Source organism: Schistocerca gregaria, chromosome 3 (assembly GCF_023897955.1).
Source record: "Schistocerca gregaria isolate iqSchGreg1 chromosome 3, iqSchGreg1.2, whole genome shotgun sequence".
Classification (NCBI taxonomy): domain Eukaryota; kingdom Metazoa; phylum Arthropoda; class Insecta; order Orthoptera; family Acrididae; genus Schistocerca; species Schistocerca gregaria.
Window position 1 is genome coordinate 606,848,591 of NC_064922.1, and position 23,930 is coordinate 606,872,520.

Genomic DNA, 23,930 nt, shown 5'->3' on the forward strand with positions numbered 1-23,930 from the left:
CGAACTCGGGACTTTTGCCTTTCGCAGTACCTCGCCTCCTACCTTCCAAACTTTACATAAGCTCTCCTGCAAACCTTGCAGAACTAGCACTCCTGACAGAAAGGATATTGCGGAGACATGGCTTAGCCACAGCCTAGAGGTTGCATGGTAAAGCACTTGCCCATGAGAGACAAATGTCCCAAGTTCGAGTCTCGGTCTGGCACACAGTTTTAATGTGCCAGGAAGTTTCATCGTTCCTGTCATCTTTTCTTTTGTTATTCAGTCATCAACCTTGTGATCTTACCTTAATAAAATTTGTTTTTGTAAAAAATTGCGAAGTGTCATTCACAACATATACACTGCAATCTTCGTTTCCCAGCAGGTTGCATACGTTTACCAACGCCTGCTACCTTCGATGAGCACGTCGTTCTCCTCAAAATACTTTCTCTGTACAGTGATTTAATATCATTTCTCATTTGTAGGCCAGTTTTTACAGGTGTTAAGAGGCCTTTCACTCTTCTCCTACATAACAACTATGAAAGCTGTTAGATCAGATTTTCTTCCTGCCTGGGTTTGTAAAATAATTTCCTTCTGCTTTCGGCACGTATACAAATTTTTTATTCAGACTGTTGTTGGTTGAGGAAGCAACGTTTTGGCCAAATCTTTTAGTCTAGGGGCATTTAACCCCGAATTTTTTTTGTAATTTTATTACAAAGAACCTGGTCGACCACACCCTGCTCTTAGTCATTATTGCTTGCGATAGATTTAATCAGATTAATTTCTTTTTGTACATTGTCCGGGAAAGTGGCTTTATCAAAACGCAATTTACGGAGTGGAAAAAGGCTACTTTATGGGCCTGTGGGTGAAAGCAGTCTGTTGGAATAATATTGTCGGAGTAAGATGGCTTACGATGAATATCGAAGTTAGCACTTTTATTCTATACGGATAATTTCAAATCAAGAATATTTAAGTCAGCGTTCCCATTTTGAACGTTTTTTTAGTAAATTTAATTTTCTCATGAAATCTGTTAAAGGTGTCAAACAAAAGTTCCAGCTCGTGGTAATACATCTTATAGGATCAGCCGCCTTTTGAGAAAAAATGAGGCTGTGAGGTTACTTCCTCCACCAACAATAGTTTAAAGAAAAATTTAATACACATTCTAAAAACTGAGGAATATCCCTTTACAAACTGGTATCTATAAAATGTTATGCAATTATGATATAGGAGAGACTTAAAGGGCTTTCGATGTCCAATATAAGAAGCACTTGCATGGAAAGAAACCTGGCAACGTATGTAATTATTCTTTTGCAGAGTATTTGCTTATTTGTGATCAATCTCCGAAGAAACCGGAGAAAAAGTTACTTTACGTAAAGCGGTAGCAGGCTGTTCATTATTGGATTGATGCATAAGTTCATCGGTTTTTCGTTTCGTTTAATAAACACAACAGAGTCTTCAGTCATCAATAATATATTGTCCTCCGTCTGTGGTAACTTTTCGATTCCTCGTCTGCAGAAATCACGTGGTCTTGAGGCGAAGAATTTGTCGAGCCAAATTCGGAGCGCGTTTTCATCCGAAAAGAAAGCTCCTTGAAGATTGTTCGATAGAGAGCCAATTGATGGCGAGCAAGGAGAGATGTACATAAGGCTGCCCGCTGATTTTTGTGATTTTGACTTAGTGCATGCGTACCCGTACATCCGATATCTGAAACTTCCCCGTAACATGAAAATATCACGAGATGGTGAAGTGATCATATTTAAACACATTCGCCAGTTCTCGAGTACACTGACCTGGATCATTGTGGATTACTGCATTTAAACGGTCTGCGTCAAACCCTAAGGTCTTGCTGAACGTGGGGAGTCGTTAATGTAAAAACGATCCTCCTTAAAACGAGAAAATATGTTCTTGCGGCGCTCTGTACAATGGCATTTTCCCCATGCACGGTGCACCCCTTTACTGAACTCAAACAGAAGAATATGCCGGAAACGTCCCGATTTCTCCACTTGGCACTAGTGTTCACAGCGCCACTCACTATCTCCAGATGACTGTCTTCAAATGACGAAGTGGCATCATGTAAACTCAGATAGGAACCGTGAACTACAAATAAAAAATGACAGTCAGTAAATAAACTCATAGCAACCGGAATACCTATAAGAAAACGAAAGCGCTACGAACATATGCGCCAAATCAATAGATTCGTTGGAAGAACGTAAAATGTCCAGGTGTACAGCTAAAAGAGATAGTACAATGTTGAATGATAAGCTCCGGCTTGGAAGTAAGAGCGAAGTTGTTAAGCCGCTCTTCAAGGCCGATTAGCTTGTGTGTACCGGCCACTCCCGTCTTCAGTGAGTAGGTCGTTTTCCCCAAAACACTTTCTCTGCAAAATGTGGAAATTTGGAAATATGTGGTAAGTTCCTATGGGACCTAACTGCTAAGGTCATCGATCCCTAGGCTTACACACTACTTAATCTAACTTAAGCTAACTTATGCTAAGAACAACACACACAAACCCATGCCCGAATGAGGACTCGAACCTCCGATGGGAGTAGCCGCGCAAACCGTGGCAAGGCGCCTGAGAGCACACAGCTGCCCTGGGCGGCTACTTTCTCTGTACAGCGATTTAATACCATTTCCCATATGTAGGCCAATTTTTATATATACGTTGATATATACTCAGCCTTTAGATATATTTTCTTGACTGTTTTTGAGCCTAATCTGAATCCGGAATTCTTCGGCCATTCTATTTAATGTATTGTTTGTAAGTTTTTTAAATGTTGAGCGGACGTTTTTTCGATTTTAGTAATAATGTTTTAATAATATTCTATTTCAGATTCTCATCCCTCACCATTTAACAGTATTTATTACTGTTAACAAAGCTTTTTACTAGATGCAAGGCTAAAAATCGGGACAGAGTTTCTTTGTTATGAGAATGTTTTCAGATGGCGTTTGACATGCTCTTATCTATCTTTTTAACTTTTATATCAGTTTAGATTAACGGTTTAACGGTGGCCTTACACAAGGCACGATTTTCTTTTTCTATTTTAATTTACATAAGCTGCTCAATAGAGTCAACGGGCATTTCTTAGGAGCGTAGTTTTAGCGCCCGCTGTAAGCAGCTGAAGGTTAAACATTTGGGCACGTTAGTCTATATTCCATGTGCCATATCCAAATACCATTATTGTGTAGTGTAAGTCAATTTTCACTTTGACAAGAGCGTTATGTCAGTGGACTACAACACTTGGCATTTTATCTTCACACCTGAAATGCTATGTTTCTACTGTCTTAAGCAATAGTTTGTGCTTAAGATAAAGGTCTCTTGTGACAAGAGCCGTTCGGATTTATTCAGTGTATTTCATCAGCCTGTAATGCAACAGGTGAGTACACTTACCTGACACTTTTTTGATTAGAGTTATTACTTCTTTGTTTTGTTTAAATATTTTTGTACCCACTGATGTAATTTTTACGGCCCATTACATCTTCCAAAGAAGATAATTTTACAACTATCGATACCCAGATCAAGTGTTCCGGTAAACCATTATTTGCAACTGGCTGACTGATATTTTCAGCCTCTCCAAGTCTACTGTTGTACATTTGCTGAATTACAGGCCGTTATAAGACTTCAAATGATTTTGTTCGATTGTGAACGACGTGTTGAGCTCTGCCTGCCAGGATGCCTGGTACGATACTCAGTACGTTCGTGTTTTGTTCCTGCTGTAGTATGGCTGTTAGAACTGCCTGAACATTTGGGCACGTTAGTCTATGTTCCATGTGCCATATCCAAATACCATCATTGTGTCTTAACGGCAGGACCGAGAGACGAGTGTCATATGTAGTAAATGACTGCTGCTCTGTAATATACGTTCCATATAACCATTTCTGTCACCGAACTAACATTATTATTCATTCATGCTATTCAATGCTCAACCTTACTCGCGGTTTTTACTAAGTCCAGCACGATACTACGGTATCGACGAACTTTAGGGTATCCACAATACTAACGAACACGGCTGAATTGTCGACCAGACCACAGCCCAACGCTACCCCACTACTGCCTTTTCCGAAAGCCAATTCAGCTAGTTCGGTAAGACTAGTTTCACTTGTCTTTCGTTGCCTCCTGCCTATATGCTTTCCCATCTCAGTTAATTCTGATGTCACAAATCAGCATCAGAAGACGTACGATCAGTACAGAACTAATTGTTTAAACAAACTATCTTTCACAAATGATATAAACGGTGTTGCACACACGCTACCAAGACAAAAAACCACAGCTAATTGGCAGATTCTACGTTAACTGATACATGAGATTGACTGTCTACCGTGTTATTCACAAATGCGAAAATTTATAGTATAAAAGATACATATTATACCCAGAAGCCGTTATCATCACTGAATTTTGCTTATTCGTGTACCTTATGCGGTGTACTTGTTTCTTATGTAGCGTACCGGTAATATATGTTTACAGTGACACTTCATAATTTCATTCGTCTTATTCCACATACCTCTTGTGTTGACAATGGGAGCCACTGTCCACCTCAAGCTTCCAGTGTCTGTCGTATTTTCAAATGGTGTTATTGGATGATTGAACGATCGCAGACGCTCTCAGTAGAGGGGCGGTCTGACTGCACCCTGCAAGCAAGCAAACATTTTCTCCAGCAGCACCGCGTGCTCGGGGGAGCGGCGGGTCCTGGCAGAATGCGCCAATGATTTGCCAAACTCACCATTTCGTCACGCAGCGAGTCCGTCAGGCTGCAATTATCACTATCTCGAAATCTAAGAACTCGATGTAGGTGTCCCCAGTATGGAATGGTCCACTTCATAGGCTCCAAAGTCTTTTTGTCCCATGGACCTCGTGCCAATTTCTTCCTTTTTTCACTATACCCGCGACTTTTATACATTGAATTTTTACAATGTCATCAATTTTAAATGTGTTCGCAACAGCTGATACACTAGTACTTGCTTCGGTAGATTTAACTATAGAACTGACGAGTGAAAAATTAAAGAGGAAATGTTATGTTTTATGCCTTTACTACTTTAAACGAGATAAAATGTAAAACTAGTAAATGAGAGGGCCAAGTATGATGAGTTAGTAGCACATTTTCATTATTTGGCTTCAGTTCAGTTTTGTTTAACATTAAATCTGTTCAGTCAGCGATTGACAAATTTTTAGAAGATTGGAAATCACCCTCGAAACTCTTTATACGACTTATGAAGATGAGAAAGCTATCAAAAATTTTCTCATGAGAGTCCATAATACAGGATACGTACCTAACAGGTATGTCTCTCCAAAGCCAGAATTGCTCATGTCTCTTAAGTTCTTCGTTAGCTTCTAATCCGATCACTTCTTCTTGTAACATGAAATCCATTTCTTCAATATCACGGTAAGGACTGATAATCGACAGTGGTATTTCTGTAGTTAAATTACCGTAACATCTACTTTCAGAGTCTGCGCGAAGCATATTTAAATGTTGACCATAAGTTGAAACATCGATGTCCTGGCAGTTTGTCTATGACAGACTAGGAGACTAGGAAAATTGCTTGCTTCATTAATTCGCTTCAAGCTAGATAAGACAAAATGAAGGATTTTGTTTTTATTAAATTTAAACTGTCCCCTGCAAGTTAGCGTCATTAAATTTAGTAAGCAAATCTGGCAAACAAACGACATCTGCTTTCCACCTGATCGAATTTTCTTTTAAAATTAGATATTTAGCAGCCAAAAACTCTAAAGCTGTCTCAAAAAGCGAGACAAATCTTGTCAGACTTGAGATTTTTGGCAGTTGGCGTACTTCAGCGTAAATCAGCCATCTATCAAAATTCTCATGTTCTTCGCACATCCGCGGGAATAACCTAGACTTCAGTGCATCTCGGCGAAATTTTTTACTGCGGTAATTATAAATTTAAGACTGGTCTAACCTACCACCAAGACTTCAAACAACTAAACGTGTCGATGGATGACGAATGTACTGCAAACTTCCGAGGTAGATGATTTACAAATTCACGAACGTGCCCATCCCGGCAGGTGCTCCATCTGCAGCGACTGATGTTAAATTTGATAAAGGAAATGCTTCTATCTCGAAATAATCGTTCAAAACATTAAATATTGATTCACCATTACTATCTGTTGTCACAGTTCTGGGTAAGTGCAATTTAAAGGGATTACATTCTCCATAACAAAACGAATGTTCACCAGTAATAACGCTTAATTTCTAGGTAAAGATGATCCAGATATGTTAAGAAATGAGACATTTGCAGCTAATTACGCAAGATGCATTCAATATCATACCTCAATTCATGGATACGTCTTTGCACTAAGCTGTTGTTCAAAAGGAATTCTTTTAGTATATCATAATCAGGTTCGTCTTGGCTAGTACATTCCAGAGTGAAGTACGAAAAATTATAAAATCGCTGAATATTAAAACTTCCTGGCAGATTAAAACTGGGTGCCCAACCGAGACTCGAACTCTGGACCTTTTGCCTTTTACGGGCAAGTGCCAGGAAGTTTCATATACAGCGCACACTCCGCTGCAGATTAAACATCTCATTCTGGAAACATCCCCCAGGCTGTGGCTAAGCCATGTCTCTGCAATATCTATTCTATCAAGAGTGCTAGTTCTGCAAAGTTCGCAGGAGAGCTCCTGCAAAGTTTGGAAGGCAGGAGGTACTGGCAGAAGTAAAGCTGTGAGGACGGGTCGTGAGTCGTGTTTGGGTGGCTCAGATGGTAGAGAACTTGCCCGTGAAAGGCTAAATGTCCCTAGTTTGAGTGTCGGTCCAGAACACAGTTTTAATCTGCCAGGAAGCTTCATATCATCAGCGCACACTCCGCTGCAGAGTGAAAATCTCATTCTCGCTGAATTGTTGCAAGCGGGGGGGAAGGGTGGTGGGCGTGAGCAGGCGATAATGAAGAATCGTTCTCTCCTCTCTCTTATCTGAGCAAGTGAATACTCACACCCACAGCAGCAACCTTCAGCACTCTGAGAGGAATACGGAATTTTCATCGCAAACTGCCTAAATGAGATGAATTTTCGTGGACCCAGATTTACATCTGATACACCAAAAAAAAGTTTTATTTTTCGCTGACGTGAATCCCTAGGGTTCATTATAGGCTCTTTGGGAATCACTTGTCTAGATCGCACATTGCATACAATCACATCCCAAACCATTTCAACTGGTATTTGGCCACTATGCCTCTACACAGTACTTGCTTTTGTATTATGTTCGACACTGTAGCACCTAAAGTGTATGCGCTTATCGTTCTAGGACAAGTTGAAGAGATACTATTCATAAAACACCGTATTTTGCTTCTCAGTATACCAGCGACAGCATTGACTTATATGTTGCTGAATTAGCTACACAAATAGGTAGTACATCTATACATTGACAGGCAAAGACTGCAACACACAAATATAATTAAGACAGAGTAATGAAATTTCAGGAATAAATCCATCTGCGTAATATTTGTAAGTGGTTAACATAGCAACATTGCAGTTTAATGTAAGTCAATGCAATAAGTCAAAATGCATTGACATTTTATGGCCTTCATTAGACTTATAGGTTTTATTAGGAATAATATTAGCAATAACAACAATAATAATATTAGCAGTAACAACAATAATAATATTCACAATAACAATAATAATGAATTAACAGATAAAGACCAATGACTTGTTTAAGTGATTCATCTTGTGTTTAAAAATTATATCAATTGTATTTAACAAATGAAACAAATGGAGGTATAGTTGTTTAGCTTATATAAAAAGAGAAATCCAGTACAAAATTTGATTGGACATATATATCAAAGAAATATAGGTAGGCTGAAGATTTAGTGTGAGAATTTGAAGACAAATTATATTTAAGTAATATAACATGCTATCAAAAGCTATCTGAAAATTTTAAGGTGAATTTAAATATTAATTAGACAGGAATAATGTATCAAGGTATCAAAATTTATCCAAAGATTTTATGACAAAATTTCAGTGATTACCTGCAGATTTCGTAATAGAATTTCTAGATAAAATACGTTCTGATAGCATATCATATCTACAAAAAATATGTGAAGGTTTGAAATGAGAATTTCAGGATATAGTAAATTGGCAGTATATATCAAGTGAACAAGCATTATCAGAAGATTTTATGAGAAAATTTCAAGACAAAATAAACTTGTATTAATCATCAGATAGGCAAACACTTTCTGCAAATTGCTTAAGAGAAATTTCAAAATTGAATGAATTGGGGGAACATACCACTGTTTCAGAATTTATCTGAAAATTTTATGATAGAATTTCAAGATGAAGTAATTTGGGGCACTATATCAAGCGATCAAGTTTTTTCTGAAGATTTTAGATAGAATGTAAAGATTTGTCAAAACTATGTGTAATCATATGTTCCATAAGGAATGTGTTGATGAATAGTAGGTCATTCTTCTCGTCCAGTTCATGAAAGTGTTGTTAAAATGTTCACAGGATGGTATATATTTATGTCACCTAAATTTGAATGAGTGATGGTATCATAATTCAATTCTTCTTGTGTGTATCCATCCAATACGTTCAAATAACTGTGCCAACATACAGTTCTTAAAATTTCTTTCATATTTTTGTACAACTTAGTGAGTTGGGATTCCAATTAAATCTTAATATTTCTTCACTGTTTCAATGCATTGTAGTGAAAAACTAACTAGTATAGGCATGTATTTTCAAATACAGAAATGCAAAAACAGGCAGAATATGCCGCTGCAGTCGGCAACGCCTGTATAAGACAAGTGTGTGGCACTGTTGTTAGATGCGTTACTGCTGGTACAATGACAGGTTATCAAGACTTAAGTGAGTTTGAATGTGGTGTTATAGGTGGTACTCGAGTGATGGGATGCAGCAGCTCTGAGGTAGGGATGAAGTGGGGATTATTCCATATGACCATTTCACAAGTGTACTGCGAGAATTAGGAATCCAGTAAAATATCAAATCTCTGATACCTCTGCAGGTGGAGAAAGATCCTGCAAGAATGGTACAAATGACGGCTGAAGACAACTGTTCAAGGTGAAGTGCCACCCTTCTGAAAATTGTTGCAGATTTCAATGCTGGGCCATTAACATGGGTCAGTGTGGGAACCATTCAGTGAAACAACATCAACATGGACTTTCAGAAGCGAAGTCCCACTCATGTATAATTTTTTTCGCTCTTCAGTGTATCTATATTTAGAATGAGATTTTCACTCTGCAGCGGAGTGTGCGCTGATATGAAACTTCCTGGCAGATTAAAACTGTGTGCCCGACTGAGACTCGAACTAGGGACCTTTACCTTTCGCAGGCAAGTGCTCTACCATCTGAGCCACCGAAGCATGACTCACGCCCGGTACTCACAGCTTTACTTCTGCCAGTACCTCGTCTCCTGCCTTCCAAACTTTACAGAAGCTCTCCTTCGCAGGAAGGAGAGCTTCTGTAAAGTTTGGAAGGCAGGAGACGAGGTACTGGCAGAAGTAAAGCTGTGAGTACCGGGCGTGAGTCATGCTTCGGTGGCTCAGATGGTAGAGCACTTGCCTGCGAAAGGCAAAGGTCCTGAGTTCGAGTCTCGATAGGGCACACAGTTTTAATCTGCCAGGAAGTTTCATATCTATATTTAGTTGTACACATAATTACATGACAAAATGCTTTATGGCTTGCTTGGGCCTGTCAACACCTACATTATTCCCGTATCAGTATCAGCTATTCGATTTAAATTTTCTGTTCATTCAACCTTTACTTTGTTCACATTTTTCAAGCGAGGTATTTGACATTGATACATATGTTTCACTTCTTTTCTTATTTTTTACTTTCTGTATTTTCGAATTAAATGTTAAACTTCTTATGTTAACAATTTTCTTCCTTTTGTGACTCTGAAACTAAAAAACAGAGACCTCCTTCATTGACAAAAATAGACGAATTCTCATTTTGTTTCAATTCCTCCAAGTCAGAGGGGTTTAATTTTTCTCATGTAATAATATCTTCATTATCAGAATGTTTGAACTGTTTGTCTACTCATTTGTATTCCAAATGTTAAGTTAAGGGTTTACATACACTTGCATACAATTGTATGTAACTTGATGTTGATGATATCTATGATCGACCTCTACTAATAACAATAATTTTTATTAGAAATATACGTTTACCAAATTTATATTTTTTTAAGTATGTGTAAATGAAGGTGCTTCTACTGTTGTTGTTTGTAAAAATGGTATCTGCAGCACAGATGAAAGGAGTAAACAACAAAATATGTGAAGGATTTTGGTTATTTGGATAATCATGATAATACAAAACTTACTCAAGTGAGTGAAAAAGTATTCAGAGAATCATTAATGTTATTTCAGCCAACACACAGTCTTGAGATTACTGCTGAATTTAGTGAATATGCAACACAATTTATGAACATACATAGACATCATATAAAGGAGCCATTTGTTAACTATCATAGCAGTAGGTGTAAATGGAATAATAAAAATTTAAAATTAGAGTTTAAAGGTACAACTAAAAATCTGTTAGAAGTAACAGCTGTAGCATTTTGTGTGTAGCAAAAGTGTATTGTTATTCAGTTGGTTTGTGACAGTAATACTCCTGATATTATAATTACAAGTAAAATAAGAACACATACGTATTAAAATTCTGGTCATCAAAGCTTATGGGATCTAGAAGGAAAAGGTAATGTATTACATAATTATTTTCCCCAAATATGAATAATGATCCAGTAGTAATACATCTGGATGAATATGAGATTGTAAATTGATTATAATAAACCAAAATACGAAACAAATTTATTTTAAGTTTTGGTTCATAAGATTGGTTATTAATCGGTTTGGAACACAGATATTAATGCAGCAATAATCTATCCATTTGGTAATGGTTCATATGTAGAATTATTTCAGGGTGATATCGATACTATTCAAAGGTTATTTGGAATAGTATGAATGTAAACAACACAAAAAACAGTATCATAAAGAATTCGAGGTGTTTCATACAAACCATGTGAATTATTACCTCAAGTTAAGAAGTTTGACAACTTGTTATTTTTTAATGGAATTTTATACAGTTTTAAACATGAGTGGGTGTGGATATCCATGAAATCGCAAATTGGTTAACATTTTTACTACAGAATTTACAAGAAAATAAACAGAATATATCAAAGAGACATAGGTGAAGTTGTATTATTTCCTGACAGACAATACATTGCAATGAATCCCAGGATTTGGCACTCCTCTGCCTTAAACAGAATTAAGTCTAGATTTTAAATTAAATGCTGTAATATACACATATTCAGGTAAACAAATATTTTTAATGCTAGACAAGTTTCGTTCTTTGTAGTTTTTTCGTTTGACATTTATTTCATGAGATATTTGGCCCAGTCACGATCAGTGTACCACCCTTTATATAGTAGTAAGTGAGTACATAGGGTGCAGCTTGTTTTCGACAAATTAATGTAAATATTAACCAAAATATTTATATTAACTGAAATATTTATATTAAATTGTATATTTTAATATAAATGTTTTATTTAATACAAGTATTTTAATTAATTCATCAATAAGAAGATTGTGCATAAAAAATAGCTAACTGCTCTCAACGAACCCACTTACTACTGGAGACGGATCTGGTAATCGAGCTGGCCTAGGTAACATTTAGACACGTTGTAGAGTGTGTTGGGTTACAACAGCGTCACGTGGGTAAGCTTCATCCTGTTGCAAACAACCCTTAAAAGCTGTTCATGAGTGGCTGCACAGCAGGTCGAATCACCCGACTGGTGTTCAAATTTCTAGTCAAGGTACTTGCGATAACCATAAGAGTGTTCCTGCCATCATATGAATTTGCACCCCAGACCATAACTCTAAGTGTAGGTCCAATGTGTCTAACATGCAGACAAATTGGTGGCAGGCTTTCAACTGGCGTTCTTCTAACCAACACAAGATCATCACAGGCACTGGGGCAGAACCAGCGTTCATCAGAAAATGTAACAGGTTTCCACCCTGCCTTCCAGTGAGCTCTCCCTTAACAACCCTGAAGTCGCAAATGAAAGTGTTCTCGGGACAGAGGAATGCGTGTTTAAGGGAGTCTGGCTGTGAGCTGTTCTTGAAGTAATCGATTTGTAACAGTTCTTTATGTCACTGTGGTGTAAACGGATGCTCCGACTGCTGCTACAGATTCAGTATCTTATCTCTTGCCAGAGACACACACCAGTCGCAATGGTCCTCTCTCTCGGTAGTGCCACGTGGCTGTGCCGAGCCCGGTCTTCTTGTGAACATAAATTCTCTTGAATCAATGTGAGGTGGTTAAATTCCTGCTGAGTTTTTCTGCAATATCACAAAAAGAACATCAAGTTTCTCTTACGCCATTCAAACTCAGTGACGTGTTTATAATGGCGTCTTTGTCGTCTTAAAGACATTGTTGACTAACATAAATTCATCAAGTCGGCTCTCAAAGTTAAATAACGCTCACAACCGTTATATCCTTGAAGAAAACCTGACTTCCATCCTCGAGTGGCGCCACTACCGTCACTCTTATGCAACTGGCGCGAAATATGAATAGACGTCATCATTCTACATTTACATCCACATCTTCATCTACGTGGTTACCCTGCAATACTCGCTTAATTGCCTGGCAGAGGGTTCATCGACCCATTTTCATACTAGTACTCTACCAGTGCACTCTCGAATGGTTCGTGGGAAAAAGGAACACTTAAATCTTTCCGTTCGAGCTCTGATTTCTGTTATTTTATTATGATGATCAATTCTTCCTACGTAGGCGGGTAACAACAAAATATTTTCGCATTCGGAACAGAAATTTGGTGACTGATATTTCGTAAACATATCTCGCCGCAAAGAAAAACGGCTTTGTTTCGGTGACTGGCACCCCAACTCGCGTATCACACCACTGACACTCCCTCCTCTACTGCGCGATAGCACGATACGAGCTGCCCTTCTCTGCACTTTTTCGATGTGCTCCGTCAATCCTACCTGGCTGGTAAGTATCCCATAACGAGCAGCAGTATTCCAGCAGAGGACGGAAAAGTGTAGAAACAACTTTCGGCTATGTCACGTAGCTAGTTCTTTCTCTTCCCTTTTCTCTTTTCCTGTGAGCGTAGATGTTGTTAGCTAAGAGAATCTACCAAATCTAATTACCACTCTGCAAAATCCGGTGTGCTCATCCACCTCCACTTATGTTTAATACTTGATAATGTATCTCCGCACATAATTTTGCTACATTTACAACATTTAATTGTGGAATAATATTTTCCACTCGGTTCTGATTCAAGAAAAGAGAAATTTGTTTCCTTTTGTTCTGAAGTAACATCAATTGCTGAGTGATGGGATGAACTTATCCAGCGTGCAGCCAAAGCTATAGTTCAGCCTAAAATTTAAGATTACACTTTCAGTAAGTGCGTTCGGTACGTCAACCTTATTCACTTCGATAACAGCTGATTAAGTTTTGTTTCGTTCGCAGGCGCATGATCTTCCATTGTTCCAAACCAAAAATCGTACGAGCGATGTTCGAGTAAGCTGTCGGTCTGGGCATACTGTCATGAAATTCTTGTATCAGACGAATCTTTCAACCGAATTCGAACGAAATAACTGAAAACAGGTGATAATGATGTGTATATATTTACACTTCAGTGGTTCCCATCAGCTAATACCTCAGGCCCACCTGAGTAATGATTGGGATCCAATTCCAATAACTTCACCAATGGTAAACCTGGATGTTAGATAACACTGTGAAATATCTTTGACATAATATTCTTACTTGCAAGCCTAAACTGTCGTGCATAGTTTAGACTCATAAAAACCTTTTCAATAATTTTTTCTGACTTGAAATACTCTATTATGTCAACGCACTTACGTGTTGCGGGGTTCTTTGTTCGATGTGATGAAGCGTGCAGTCAGTGGAGCGTCAAGAGACCATGCGTGGTAAAGGGACAATTTGTGTAAACCTAAAGCGCTTTAATTTGTACTATGTGCAACAGAAAAAGTGGTCCAGAACCGTGTTCTCCATATTAATTACGAGGTGACGAAGTTTCTTTTAAACATCATCTCAGTATACGATGGGAAACGTTATAAATAGTACTTACTGAAGTTCTTTCAGACCTGGAATTTTTAGTTGGGCATCACACGCCTTCTTAACATGCTCTTCAATAATGACCATCAGTTCTGATTTGGATATGAGAGAATTTTTTAAGAAATCGATATCTTCTTTCCACATGTCGTACATGAACGACATGTCTATCTGAGTCATGTTTGGAGGCGGGTCCTGAAACAGGTAACAGAATATATTGTTAATTTTTCCTCTCCAAAACTTGAATGTAAAAGAAAGTTTCAGCTTAATGTTTTAGAGCACTTGCTAGGATTATTCGAATGTGTTTCTTGTTAATTCAACAATGACTATACTGTATATCTGGTGACATGATTAATTATGCATATTTTTATATTTTTCAGTAAATTGTAACTACCACTTCCATTAAACATTTCTGAACAATTATCTTCGTGGATAAGAAAAATTATCAAGATATGAATTTATCAGTTGAAATACACAGGAACAGCATACTCACAGAATGTTTCATTCAGACTACAGCAGGGCACCCAGTTCCCCATGAAACTGCTTCATTCAACTTCGTGGTAGACCGAATTCTGTCAATTCCTACTTGCACAGTTAATTTTGAACTTGAACTGCATAGCTGTAAAACTCGAAACAGATGTTACCAGCCCAACCTAACAACAGTGTACTATCGAGCAAACAAACAAAACAGGCGAAGGCATATGTTACCACTTGTTCTCAAAACTAGCAACTGATCCAGGGGCACAGTAAACCACAAAAGTAACTGATAGTTTAGGGTAAAATCTACTGAGTCGTTAGGCTGTGTCATATTTACCTCAAACTTTTTCACTGATCGACGTGTCTGTCTCTCCGCTGGCAACTTCTTTCCGATTACACTGGTTTCCCTATCGCTGAGTCGGCGTAAGCTGATTATTGACAGCTGCAGTGGGTTGGGCGAGAAAGTTTCGTGATCCTACCTCACCCAGTAACGATTTTGTAAACATCTCTATGGCAACGACTTGGTGTTGTCGCAGTTCTATAGACGGATACTGTTTTCACCAGTAGACGTTAGTTCTTCGTAGTTGAAAGCTGGCAACAGTGCTACGAGCTGTCAGGGACATTCTTACGGCCTCTCGACTGTAAATGGCTAAACGCAGCTCATCCTAGGACACTGTATCCTGAAGAGGACCCCATCCTAGGGATGGAAACGTCAAGCAGTGAAGACGTTTGATGAGTAATACGACGAAGCCGGACGACTCAGAAGATCGTGTCGTCAATGACGACGGGCCACGACAGCCTGCACACTTATAGGCCCAGTATATACAGAATCTGTTCGACATTTAGTCACCTGCGAAAAGAGTCTGGAGTGTTTAAGATGATTTACAAGGTATATACTTCGTTCTGACAGAGAAACAATGCTGATATGTCCATAAAAGAAGGAGTTGCAAATCACAGACAACGTATTACATAATTACCTGACACTGTTTGGAAAACAACGACAAACATTCTAAACGTGGGGAAACACTACACTCTGCTAAGAGAAGATACACATTTTCAGATGTCGACATATTCTAAATAAAAAATGTGTGTGGCAACACGAATCTGTTACTCAACGATCCGACGTACTACATCTCCGTAAGTATACTGTCAAAATGGTGTGGGGGGACCTGACTGACGTTCCATCTCACGCATACAAATGAGTTCAACCATACCTGCGAGAATTTGCGAAAAGTCGAGTCCCTGCTGTGAAAAGAACAAAACAAGAGCAAGGTCGTGTGAGAAATTGTCATACACTGTAATGACCGTCATGTTACAAGTCCTGGGTACTGAACAGAATTTTGAATGAAATGTAACTAATAACATAAATCAGTCGTAAGAGACATTCACCACTCTTTGGAATATTCGCCTCCGCAATAAGTGGGAAAAAATATAGTCAATGAAAATCTTTTTACTTACAGATCTCCCTTCAAATTCTGTTCTGCACCCAGTATTTCTACAAGAAAAGTTGTTAAAACTGGAACAGATGAATAAATATGACTGTCTTAAGCTTTTTTAGCATAAAACTACAACTGCAAAATATATTACACGTCGTACGGACGATAAAAGTTATGGGAAGTCAAGAGAGTCTGATAATTCACCTAATAACAAACGTCAAGATAGATGCGTTTTTAAGAAACAGTACTTTCCTCTATAACTTTCTTTTATAAATTTACAGAATTTTTAATATATTGTAATGTGTAGTACGTTTTAAAAATATTTATATACAAGTACTTACACACTTTTGAAGTACTACACAGAAGCTGCCATAAAATGATATTATAGAGCTAAATGAAATAGGCTACACTTTGAATGTAAAAACTATTGACAGTTGTAGATGTAATGAGTGTATCTACAGCGTGAAAATCAGAATTTACAGTTCACTCCTACACGTCAATTAATGACATTTATATATTTAAGATGGGCACGCTTAAAGTGTTACTGTAAAGCAATAAGCAGAAACTGTGAAGCAGTTACTGGACGCAAGACTTTGCTTAGATTTTTAAACTTTTCGTTCTAACGAGAAAAAATATTGATGATGCAGAGAATTGCTGCAGAATACAGGACCGGTAAAAAATAATAAAAATCAGTTTCAGTGCCAAAAATGTTGAGCGATCATAGCAACCTCTCTCGTCATTACAGCCAAAGAGTGAAAAAATTCCGCCGCCGTGAATGTTAAGTTGAAGCTGTCGGTATCAAAGTATCTGAAAAGAGTCAGCTAGACACCTATCTGAATCTCCTCATGATACACGGTATCACATTGAGTTCTGTATTCAAAGAATTTGACTGCTGCGAATGTTCCTCACATTGTAGTTTGCAATTGTGGCGCCAAAAGCATTGTGGGAAGGTAGTAAGATGGGCGGGTGAAGCAACACAATTTTAAACAGTAACACTATGCATTATTACCTTGATAGGATCGGTGGTGATGATAGTGACTTGATGCCCCCTTTCTGCGAGAGCTCGCATGATTATAAGAAATGGCAGCTGGTGACTGATGGACGGCGTCGGGTTGATACCCAGAATTCTTGCGCATGCACACGAATGAACTAGAAGCAGTAGAAGCAGCAGGCTGACCGTGGCTTCCCGCACGTAGTACTAGATTCAAGAGAAAGTGGGAAAAGAAAATCCGTTCAGTTATACTTTACATATTAAGTTGTCCAATATCTATCCTAAATTAGAAAATGACAGTTTTGTGGCTTTATAGATATCGGGAGTGCCCGAAAAATAACATTCGCACGTATATTGACGTCAGATGCTAGAAAGCACGTTACAATAGCTGAAATATTCCTATCAGGAGACAGTCACAGGTAGTGATACGAAAATAGAGCTCCATGAAATCCGTATACTGACCCGTGTTGCTGAGCATATGTATTCAGTGTCAAGGAAGAGTTTGTGCGGTTATAAGTAGGTCGCAAAACTAACTACTCATTGGCTACAAAAAATTATGATAGCTACAGACCACAAAATCGTGTTACATCCACACACTGTTTCTCCACGCCATTCAGCGTAGAATGAGTTTTCATACGGTTACCTGGGTTTTCAGTCAGTTCAGAACTGAGTAAATCTTAGAGAGGCAAGCACTTTCACGACTCGTGGAAAGATGTGTTGATATGTGCTTGAGAAATCCTGACCGTAAGGAATTATCGTAATAACTTCCACTAGAAATTCCGAATTTCCTGATGCTGTTTGTGAACGTGCATTGCCCGAAGCCATAATTACGCAGCTGAGCCGCTGATTTTGAGAGGCACTTCTCAGTTTCAAAAGTTTTGATAATTAATTTAAGATGTTACTGAATTTTTTGATGGTTTCATATCATCCAAAAGCACTCGCCTTCGTCACCAAAGCACAGTTTCTGTGGTTTGCGCGGAAGAGTGTGTTTGAAGTTATCGCCCTCAGTGAATATCAATGTTCATGGTGAGCCATCGTACTAGATAATAACTCCTCAAATAGCTCGCGTCCGTAATGGAATACTACATGTAATGCTAAATGAGCTAGAACGAATGGGCAGCGACACTAGATATTGGATTTCCTGACTACAAACATACAGACAAATTAAACTCAAAAAGCATTAAAAAGTGGGCCTTTCAGGATTGTCTGATTAAAAGACTTGGTCCTTCAATACGAGTATGCTATTTAACGTAGAAACCATTACCCGAGCTAAAAGCGAGTTCTAGATAATTATTTTGACGTACTTCTAATCCAGGAAACACATGCTTCGACTATGGAAGCCCAGCCTAAAAGAGGTAGGATCCATGGCTACGATATTATGGGCGCTACATATCACAGTTCGTAAAGTGTTGCCATCTATGTAAGGAAAAACATCTAGCATGCTCGTCTCATTTCCACAAATACAGAAAATTAGATCCATTATGTCTCTACACAAGTGGAGGGTACCATTATAAACAATATTTACAAGCCACCAAATGTGCTGTGGCCACTGGATGTTCTGCCAACTACTGTCCACCCATTGATTAATGCTGGGGATTTTAATAGTCACGGCGGTCACGGGAACTATGCAGGTGACAATGAGTGTGGTATTGCGCTCAATGACTGGGATGAAAATTAAAATCTATACCGGGTTTATAATGCCAAGGATTTGGGAACTTTCAGAACGGCCACTTGCCGAAGAGATTACATTATGCATCTCTGCTTTGTGTCCTGGGACTGCAGAGGGCACCCAGTGCCTATATCCAGAAAAGTAATACCTAATTTCCTACACAGGCAGCACTGGCCAGAGATCTTCGATATGGGGCCCTCAGTCCCAATAGCGAGATCTCTGACTGGAGGAGTTTTACTGACCACCTAGATACATATATCTGTTTCATTCCACCAGAACCTAAAAACTACCATCGATTCAGCGGGATGTTCTTACTACTGCAGAGAAGTTTATCCTTATTGGGTACGGAAAGTAATATATACCAGACTAGAATAAACATTGTGAACAACTTTATAAACAATATAGTGAAACTGTCGTCAGCTATATTGCACACGACCTCTTCCAAAGCCTTGACGCTGCTAGAAGAATACGATGGTGTGAGATGATAGACAATGTAAACTTTAGACATTCAAGTAGAAAGGCATGGCCGTCCAGTGTGGCCGAGCGGTTCTAGGCGGTTGCAGGTTCGAATCCCACCGTGGGCATGGATGTGTGTGATGTCCTTAGGTTAGTTAGGTTTAAGTAGTTCTAAGTTCTAGGGGACTGATGATCTCAGATGTTAAGTCCCATAGTGCTCAGAGCCATTTGAACCATTTAGAAAGTCACATAGTTGAAACATCTAGATTGTCTTATGACCAACAACATACTTCAAAAATAAAACGAGAACTCACCTCTTTAAAAGCTCAATGTACCATATAATCCAATTTCTCTTCACCGTTTTCACTGGCTGAATTGGATAAGATCTTGAAACGAAAGAAACACGGTAAAGCACTTGGTCTGTATAATATAAACCCGGAATTTCTGATAAACGTGGGTAATGGTGAAAAAATGGCTGGTCCGCTTCTTCTCCAAGATCGTAGATAGTTGATCATTTCCCAACGAGCTAAAAAGACCAAAAATATACAAACAGGTAAATCAGCTGACCACCCTCAAAGTTTCAGATCATTTTCCCTTTTGAGCTGTACTTATAAACTCTTGGAGAGAGTCATCTGTAACAGAATTAGCAGCTTCATTCGGGACTATATCCCAGCTGAGCAAGCGGGTTTCATTCCACAGACAAGTTGCTGCAGTCAGATACTGGCCCTAACAACTTGTATAGAAGCTGATTTCCGAGAAAGCGGGAAGATATCTGTCACGCTCGTAAACCTAACTGCGGCATATGACACAGTCTGGAGAGAAGATATGACATACAAATTACTAAAAACTGTTACTCTCATCAGCACCATGATGAACAGTAAATATTTCCGTGTTTTCCTGCCAGAAAATACGAGCAAGGAGAGGAAATTAAGTAATAGTCTACCACAGGGCTCCATCTTAGGCCCCCAATTATTCGACTCGTATCTCCCCAATACCAAGTCAACAAAATTGTGCTCTGCGAACGATATCGCCCTTTCTTGTAGAACCAAGGATCTTGGACGAGTGGAGACAATTCTCACAGAAGATCTAGCTGTTATGATCTCATATTTTAGAAAGTGCTGAGTTAAACCTACTACATGTAAAACTGAACAATGTTCATTCCACCTCACAAACAAACAAGCTAATGTGGAGCTCAGAGTGAAACTTAACAGAAACATTCTTTGCATAAGGAGCACCGTAAGTACCTCGGTGTCACCCTTGACAGCACCCTTTCATTCAGAAAACATGTTGAAAATATTGTTGCCAAGATAGAAACCCGTAACTATGCTACTCAAAAATTGTGTAGAATGAAATGAGGAGCTTCAACAGATACCTTGCGCACATCATCCATTGCGCTGGTTTTCTCAATGGCCTGGTATTGTTCCCCAGTGTGGCAAAACAGCTGCCACACTAACTTGATTGACCTTCAGGTGAACCACACTATGCTGTCAATAACTGGGGCAACTCGACCAACACCAATTTATTGGCTTCCTGTGCTAAACAGCTTCTATCCACCAGCAATCCGCAGAAGCGAGGCCTTGCTCAGGGAATACTGCAAGCTACAGGAGAACCTGAAATTACCCATACAGGAAGACATACCAAGTCTACGACGCAACAGACTCCGTTCAAAAGGCCCACCATTACGGCAAGCAGAACAGCTAGATGCCAGATATACTGGGGCGAGAGACCTGTGGGACCAGAGCTGTCAACTTACTGAAAATCCTGAAGGGCGTGATTGGTTCCGAAAGTATAAATGTGATATTGCACGAATGTAGCTGGACAGGAAACTAAGGGTCAAATTGAAGAGAGCTCATACTGGGCATGGACTGTCTTTAGAAATGGAGTGCTACAGAGTCTCTGGTTTGTGACCGTAGGGCTCTGAACCAGAGAATCAAGTACATTATAGATGAATGTCCCTTGCGTTCCTATCAGGGGACTTGGAGCGACCTCATGAAAGCTGATGATACGGCTCTTATGTAGTTTAGGAACTTAGATATTGACATTTAGTTAGTTTTATATGTAGTTTTGTATTTTCATCGTCCTGTTATGTACTTGTGCCTTATGTTATGTTATATACCTGTATTTGTAAACTGCATGTGAGCCAAACGAATAAAAATAAGACTCCTCAATACCTCTCAGTTGTAAGGCAAATCACACTGCAGTCATGTAATTTGACAGGCAGTTTCAATCACCATCAAACAAGAAAGAAGCAACAATACTATGAAAAATCTGAGTACTCATGCACAGAGAACGTGTGCTTCATACTGTCGAAAATGATATCTGCAGACAGCCACTGTAACCTTTGCTCCTGTAATGATCCAATTTTTAAAAGGTAAGACCTTATAATGTGTCTCAGTAACAGATCAATCAGCTACGTTTCACAATTTTGACTTTTTCACTATTTCCCCTTTAAACTTTAATAAAGGAAATACGTTTGGTTTGAAATGCTGTAAAAGCTATAGCGGTACTCATTGCAGTTTTGAACGATTGCTAATACCAAAAATACTGAAGGTTAACCATGAAATATCAGCTTTAGTAAGTTAGGCTTTAACTACACGAAGGTAATGGAGCTAATAAGTAACTAAATAAATTAAAGCAAACAACTAATTATTTTTTTCAATGAAGCAAGGAAATTAAAGAAATACCCTGCATACATCAGTGCTTCACTATGTTGATTATGAATAGTACATTAATTATTTCATAATGTCTTGTGACTCCAAGTTGTATTTGGTGGTATATATTTGTTTGTGTTACACGTGCCCCTCAAGCGTAGTGGGAAGTTTCATTTTTTCAGCATATATTGCTTGTCAATGAATCAATATGTTTCTTATCTCTGGTGAAAAGGAAGCGTGCGACATCCTGCTGCAGGCAGCTACCTCTCTACATCCATTTACACACTCTGCAAAACCACTGTCAAGCATATGGTGGATGGTACTCAGCACAGTATCATATTTCATAGTTTCTTCCTGTTCCACTCGCGGATGAGCGTTGGAAGAACAACAATTTATTATATGCTTCTGTGTGTACTGTAATTATCCTTATTTTGTCTTTTTGATCCCTTCTAGTGAGCTTCGTAGGTATATGAAGAACATTCTTCATCTACTACTGGTTTGCGAAATTCTATAACTAGGTTTTCAAGGCATAATTCACATCTTTCTTGAAAAGTCTGCCCATTCAGGTTATTCAATAATTCCGCTACACTCTAAAGTGAGACAATTAAAGCTCTGACCATTCGTGTCACTCTTCCGTGTATACCTCCAGTACCTCCTGTGAATCCTGTCTGACACAGGCTCCACATATTTTGTCTGTATGGTAAAATGGGCCGCACAAGTGATTTTTAGTCAGTCTCCTTTGTAGATGGGATGCATTTTACTATGAACCGAAGTCTGACACCTGAATCACGTACTGTTGAGCTTATGTAATCATTCCACTTCATATACCTATAAATTGTTGTATAGAAATATTGCTATGGTCAGGTTGCTAGTAATATTGTCAGCATCGTCGTTAATGTGCAAAGTGAACAACAAGAATTTCAACACACTTTCCTGCGACTCAGCTGAAGTTGCTTCCGAAAATGTTTCGATATAGAAGATAACGACCTGCCTACTAGGAAATTATCAACCCTGTCACAAATATTGGCTGATATCACGTACAATAGTATTTTGGTTAATCCTGTGATGTACATGCCGACTGCAGTGGACAGAAGGTAATGACTGCTTCTTTGGCGTTTACAATCACAACAAATGTTCGCAGAGCACAGTACCAGTAGGGAGTATCCGATGGAGTGGATTGCAAGTATTTGCAGCAACGGGACTAATTGAAAACGTTAAAGAAGTGACAATAGAAGTTGCACTGCGGTGGAGATGTCCACCATAGAGTTAACAACCGATGTTGTGATGCAGAGTCAAATACTTTTCGCAAGTCTAGAAATACTTTATCAGCTATGTGATTTCCTTGATAAATGGCTTTCAGGATGCTGTGTGAGAAAAGCGGAACTTGGATTCCCGATGGCCATGTTTTCGCCGTCCATGCTGCTTGGCAGACAGGAGGCCATTCTTTCGGAAATACTTCATTATATTTGAACAACGAATATCTTCCAGAATTCGTCAACACATAGACGTCAATGAGGTTGGACTTAAGTTTTGTGCATCATTTATTTTATCCTTCTTGTTTACTGGTGTGACAAGTGCTTTAGCCGGCCGCGGTGGTCTCGCGGTTCTAGGCGCGCAGTCCGGAACCGTGCGACTGCTACGGTCGCAGGTTCGAATCCTGCCTCGGGCATGGATGTGTGTGATGTCCTTAGGTTAGTTAGGTTTAAGTAGTTCTAAGTTCTAGGGGACTAATGACCACAGCAGTTGAGTCCCATAGTCCTCAGAGCCATTTGAACCATTTTTTGACAAGTGCTTTATTCCGTCTCTGGGCATAGTGTTTTGTTCAAGAGATCTACAATGTATTATGGTCAAAACTGGAGTTAGCTGAAAATTCTTTGTCGACAGAAATCCCACTCGCTCCAGGACTCTTGTTTAATTTTTGCAATTTTAACAGTTTGTCAACGCCAGGGACACTAATATACTATTCATCATCTTTGGAGTGATTCAAGATTAAACTGGGGTACTACATCTGTGTCTTCCGTAGTAAACGAACATTTGAGAAATGGAGTCCAGTGAAAATAAATGAAATGTTCGTGTGGCCTTGTTCAGCAGAAGGCCCCACCCAAGGGAAGTGCGGCCGCGGGTTGCAAGTTTTGTTTCAGTCGACGCCACATTGGGAGACTTGCTCGTTGATGAGCATGATGACTGGACGATGAGGACGGCACAACGGCCAGTC

At 39.0% G+C, this 23,930-nt stretch overlaps 1 protein-coding gene across 1 annotated transcript in view; it reads right to left on the bottom strand.

The window, feature by feature from the left end:
* Positions 1-23,930, bottom strand: part of LOC126354631 (UDP-glucosyltransferase 2-like) — a 50,720-nt gene that overhangs the window by 22,207 nt on the left and 4,583 nt on the right. Inside the window, exons 2-3 of the mRNA XM_050004401.1 lie at positions 16,958-17,146; positions 14,052-14,230 (exon numbers count right to left, since the gene is read on the bottom strand). Coding sequence (XP_049860358.1) covers positions 14,052-14,230; positions 16,958-17,146 — 368 coding nt within the window. The remainder of the gene's footprint in view (positions 1-14,051; positions 14,231-16,957; positions 17,147-23,930) is intronic.